Source organism: Mesoplodon mirus (assembly GCF_964341445.2).
Source record: "Mesoplodon mirus genome assembly, chromosome: 2".
In the NCBI taxonomy this organism is placed as follows: Eukaryota; Metazoa; Chordata; class Mammalia; order Artiodactyla; family Ziphiidae; genus Mesoplodon; species Mesoplodon mirus.
In genome coordinates this window covers 138279439-138285546 of record NC_138977.1, presented here as the reverse complement: position 1 = coordinate 138285546, position 6108 = coordinate 138279439, and the positions used below count along the sequence as shown (strand labels likewise).

Sequence of the window (6108 nt, the reverse complement as noted above, 5' to 3'; positions counted from 1 at the left end):
AAAACGCTATGTCGTGCACATACACACAAACACATTTCAACTTTTAAGAAAAAAAAATATATATATATTGGAAAGTATACATTGAAATGGTAGTTCATCCAAAATAATAAGTAAATCATGGATTCTCTTAGCGAATGTATGGATGAAAATGATTTCCTGAAAAACAAATTCTATTTCTTAGTTATCCTGATGACATATCCTGAAAGCCAGAAGCCAACATGCCTGCTTTTTCTTTCTTCTAAAGACCCAAGATGCCCCAAGATGATGGCTCCTGTGGTGGGAGTTGCTTCCATTGCTAGGTTTCCTGTGGCCAGAATTGTAGGGAAGTTATTCAGGAAAAGAAGGAAAGGTGACTTACTTCCCTATTTGCTACTAAAAAACACTAAAATACCTAAGCACCTAATGTGTAAAGAGGACACACTTGAAAATGTCCCAGAGAGTGATGTCCTTTAACGTTCTAGGATGTTGCATTTCTTAGATTTAATCTAATTCTTATGGGAGTGGTGACTTAAGAGAATACTATCCATATATACAGAGAATATAAATATCAGGCATGATATTTTGACTTGGCATAGAAGAGTCCCAAACTAAATACTCTGTTATAACATTTGACCTGTCTAAAACTGTACACATTTTGTCAACACTCTAGGTGTAGGAAAGAAGAGAAGCCAAAATCAGGCATATCAAACTCAAGCATGTGAGAAATAATCAACAGTATTATAAAGCAAATTAATTTACATTCATGTTGTCATCTCCATAAGCCAATGGGAAACTTATGGTCTATGACAAAATTTAGAGATGCTCTAGGCAGCACCAAGGGGTCGGGAAGCTGTGGTTAACTACAGTATCTATTAAACAAGTTAGTTGGTCTGGTGTACACAGATTATCACCAAGATGTCTGGTGAACCTCTCAGCCTGGCCTTTCCAAGTCCATCAACCCTCTGATGATTTCTACCATGCTTAGAAAGCTTTGCAAAGTTTCCTATTGTCTTGCCAACCTAGATGCCCCAGGAAGCCTCTGCTCTCTAAGATCTAGCCATATGCTGACAAAAACCTGAGCAGGTCCCCTGTGTTCTTGGGGCCACATACCCCACTCTCTCCTTCTCTAAGGAAATACTAAAGATACATCAGAGGGAATTCATTTCCAGCTCATGATTCTTTAAGATAATTATTTTATAACCAGTAATTGCCATGCATTTAAGCACTTAAGATGTACAGACTATTTATATTGTTTGTCCTGCCACAGACCTCCCTGAGGTTAGAGATTACACAACCACTACCTACAGGAAGGAGGAAGTAATGGGAATGAGGGGGAAATACAGAAGGAAAAACCTCACAGACTAATATCTCAAAATATCATAAAACCAGATATCTAAGTTCAAGCTCAACTAAGAGTTCCTCATTTTAAAAGACAGAAAACAAGCCATTAGTGGTGTAAAGTCAAAGCTTTTTTTTCTATGTCTTTTTAAGATCTTTGACCTCAAAACACTTCATTGTAGAGAACATTGTTGAAAAGTCGTCTGTGGTTGACCAAAAGATAAATTTCAGGAACACACAAGAATAGGATGTCTATAGTGTTTTCATAAGGTGATAATATTAAAACATAAAAGAAAAATATATCAAAATATAGTGTGACATAATAAATCAAAATTAAATGCAGACCTGCCTGTTGTTATAGGTACTGGTGAGTAGATTTGCATTTTCTTTTCTGTTAAGGATGGAAACAATGGTGGATATGAAAGAAGCATCTCATTCTTTACATTCTGGCAGATTTGCAAACCAATAAGCATCACATCAATGTTTTTTTTTTTTAACTAATATCTGGCTTTTATTTTTTTCTTAAAGAAATATTATTAGTTTAAAAAAGAGAGTTCCAAGAAATTTAAAAGGATTCCCAGCAATGATTATTTCTGAGATCAGATTTGAAACGTAATTATAAAAGGCTAAAACTAAAGTATACATTCCTACTTTTTCCTTTTAAAAAAAATTCAGATGATGTGTCACGTCAAGAAAGTTCAACAGGTTACGAGGGCCACAGCCTTAGTCATCCTCGGAATCACTGTCCCTCCTGGTGGGGATGGAGTATTGCACGGAGGAAAGCAGCACATTTATGGGTTTCTTAGGGTTTTCCTCCAGCCTTGTCTTGATTGCTCCAGACTCAGACAATTTCCACTCCAACTCGTCCATTGTCAGGTTCGTGCCACCAAACACCAGAGGTCCAATAAATTCAGCCTTGATATCACCTTCAAGGTACACAAATGTCGTGGGCAGATTCCTATCAGGATAACTGGGTATGCAGGTTCTTGAAACGGCTTTGATAAATTTGACATCAGGAAACCTCCTGGCAAATCCACTGAAGTGCTGATTTATCAGAGAACAGAGGGGAATCCCTTGTTTGTAAAGGTGCAGGATGACCCACAAGCCCTCACCGGCTTTGTTAACTTTTTTTTTTTTGCGGTACGCGGGTCTCTCACTGTTGTGGCCTCTCCCGTTGCGGAGCACAGGCTCCGGACGCACAGGCTCAGCGGCCATGGCTCACGGGCCCAGCCGCTCCACGGCATGTGGGATCTTCCCGGACCGGGGCACGAACCTGTGTCCCCTGCATGGGCAGGCGGACTCTCAACCACTGCACCACCAGGGAAGCCCCTGTTAACTTCTTGAACATAATCCTTTCCTGAGATTTCCAAAACTTCTCCAAATTTATTCTTCAGTTGGGTTGCTTTCCACTCGGCCAGTCTCTGCTGCCTGTACTTTTCAATCGCACGTTCATCTTCCTCACCAAATTCCTCTTCGTTATCCTCCAGTTCTTCCAAAGTCATGTCTTCATATGTTTTCACAATGAACTGCTGAAGGACCCACTCTTCTGCCTCCTTCTCCAGATCTTTCAAACTTCCCTCGGAGGGCAAGATGCCTCTTTTGCATAAGATGTCTTTCCACTCGGTGTCTGCGTTGGAGTCCTGCATTTTCTCACGAGTCACTCGAGCCCGGCCGGTGGTCACCACTCCGCCCCTCAGCTCTCCTCCACGCATGCGCACAGCCGCCCACCCGCTTCTTCCCAATTATCTTTTTATTGTACACACCCTGGTGAAATTTTATTCCAAGAGACATAGCTCTTTTGAATCCAATATAAGAGTCATCCAAGCAAATCAAGTTGGGCAGGATGAAGCTGTAGATTTTTGAAGTGTGAGGTGTTTTCCACTTACATGAAAATAGAGAAGTGGACTCCACTTTATAAATAGCTTTAGTTTGGCTACCCAGGACAACAGTTTTCCAAAGAGTAGTTCCAGGAGGCAATTTGCAGAGGAAGGAATGTGACTAAGTAGTCTGGTTCCGGATGTGTAGGTGGACAGCAGTGAAACAGAAGGCTTCTGACTGGCCCTGAAGGACTACCTAGTGTAACATACCAATCCAATGACCGGATTCTAAGATCACCTAGCAAATGGAACATTTCAAAGGCAAACTCCCCTGACATGCTTTGCTGAAAATATCAATAGCTTGTTTTTGCCTAAGCTTCAGCCATACCAGAATATAAAAGGATGAGATTAAACTCCACATAAGGAGTAGGAAAAAGAAAACTGAAAATGAAGAAACTTAAAAGAATGAAGAATGAAAAAAAAAGATTTCACGAACCTCAATTAGGATAAAGAGTGAGCCTAAAAGAAGAAGAGTAGAGTAGTTTAGAAAGAACTGTTTAAATCTCAAGTAGGCCTCGGGCTTATAGCTCTTTGGTAAAGAACAATGCAACCCTGGCAGCAGAAAGCTCAAAATGACCTCATGGGCCTCTCAGATTACTCCATGATTCAACAGTCATGTGCGTCTGGTGTGTGTCCACCAAGGCTGGAGCACACGTGATAAGACAACCAGCAAAGAATTTCCTGGTACCAAATGTGAGTTAGGCAGAGCATGTTTGAAGATAATGATCTACTATTTTTAAAATGTGAGATTTAATGTTCCTCTTAATCCTACTTTGGAAGTCTGCTTCTTTATTCATACCAGCATGTTTATTTTAATTTTGGTACATTTTAGAAAAATGACAATATTCCAAGGAAATAAAGAAAGAAAAGATTGAGTCAGAAGAGTTTCTGTTCATTTGCTGAAGCTTCTGGAGAGGAAAATAGGAATAGAGTTAATGATTCATATAGGCAAATAATACCTGATTAGCATAAAAGTGGGTTTTTTTCCCAAATAATGTCAAGATGCCTTTTGTACTAAACAATTCCACAGGGCAATGTGACATTTCCTTAGTGGTCTGCAGGTTAATTCACACTCTCCTTGGTCACCAGGAAAGTAGGATCAAGTAGGGGCTATGCTCTGCCTGTGTAACCCCCTACATACCTATAGTGGCATTTCAACCACTTCCTGTATCCAGTTTTATCTCCCTCCAAACTTTTCTTCACCTTGCAACCAGAATGCTCTTTCAAAAATGCAAACCTAATAAATGCCAAAGGCATGATCATGAAAGAAATAATTGATAAGCTAGACTTTATTAAAATTTAAAACTTTGGTTCTACAAGAGATAACTGCAAAAAAAAATGAGAAGACAAGACAGACTGGGAGGAAATATTTTGCAAAAGACATCTTATAAAGGACAATCATCCCAAATAACTCTTAATGCAAAAGGAACTCTTAAAATTCAACAAAAATAAAACAAACAACCTGATTTAAACATTGACCAAAATCCTGAACAGATACCTCACCAAAGAAGATATACAGATGGCAAATCAGCATATAAAAAGATGCTCGACATCATCTGTCATCAGGGAAAGGCAAATTAAAACCACGAGATACCACCACACAACTATTAGAAAGACCAAAACCCAAAACATTGACAACACCAAATGCTGGGGAGGATGTGATGCAAGACCTCTCATTCACTGCTGGTGGGAACACAAAATAGTACAAAAACTTTAGAAATTAGTTTGGCAGTTTCTTACAAAACTAAACATACTCTTATCATACATTCCAGCTCCTTGGTATTTATCCAAAGAAGTTGAAAACATGTCCACACAAAAACTGCACATGGATGTTCACAGCAGCTTTATTCATAATTGCCAAAACTTGGAAGCAATCAAGAAGTCCTTCATCTGAATTGGTAAATAAACTGTGGTACATCCAGACAATGGAATATTATTCAGCTTTAAAAAGAAATGAGCTATCAAGTCATGGGAAGACATGAAAAAACTTTAAATGCACACATTACTAAGTGAAAGAGGCCAATCTGAAAATGCTGCATACTATATGATTCCAACTACATGACATTCTGAAAAGGCAAAACTATATAGACAGTAAAAATACCAGTGTGTGTCAGGTTAGGGGTGGGGGAGAGAAGAATAGGTAGAACACAGAGAATTTTTAGGGCAGTGAAAATACTCTGTATAATAACATAATGTTGTATACATGTCATTATACATTTGTCCAAACCCATAAAACCTACAACACCAAGAGTGAACCTTAATGTTAATGATGGACTTAGGGTGAATATAATGTGTTAATGTAGGTTCATCAATCATAACAAATGTACCACTCTGGAGAGGGGATGTTGATAATATGGGAAGCTATACATATACCCACTGCTGTAGCAGCCAGGGATACATAGGAAATCTCTGTACCTTTCTGCTCAACTTTGCTGTGAACCTAAAATGTCTCTAAAAAATAAATAAATAAAACTTTAATAACAACAACAAAAATTGTAAACTTAATCAGATCACCCATTGCTAGCTTAATAAAATGACTTTTCCATGACTCTTAGCATGAAATCCACTATATGTAACATGATTTAGGTCCAAGACCTACTTCCTCAGGCTCACACTGTCCTTCTCTGTGCACTGTGCCTCAAACTCACCTTTTTGTCCCTCAGATTTCATCATAATTTTAAATATGTATTTGTCCAAGAATGTGTTATTTTAATATATGTGTTTGCTGCCAGCCTTGAGATCCATGACAATAAAGATCATGTATTCCTATTTATTAAGCTACTTGGAAGCAGAACAAAAATTTGATCCTAGGTTTCCTGCCTTCAACACCATTTCACTTTTCACTCCACCTTCTCTCCTTAAGTTTCTCTATCTCAATTCTGAAGCATTGTGACTCTCAAGACATGCTATCCAG

General features: G+C 38.7%; 1 protein-coding gene across 1 annotated transcript; it reads right to left on the bottom strand.

The window, feature by feature from the left end:
• Positions 1 to 1753: 1753 nt before the first annotated feature.
• LOC309812581 (phosducin-like protein 3) lies at positions 1754 to 3146 on the bottom strand. Its single transcript, XM_082636414.1, has 2 exons — positions 2636 to 3146; positions 1754 to 2441 (listed from the first exon to the last, which is right to left on the bottom strand). The coding sequence occupies exons 1-2, from the start codon at positions 3027 to 3029 to the stop codon at positions 2041 to 2043; spliced, it is 795 nt and encodes a 264-aa protein (XP_082492540.1). The 5' UTR covers positions 3030 to 3146; the 3' UTR covers positions 1754 to 2040.
• Positions 3147 to 6108: the final 2962 nt, after the last annotated feature.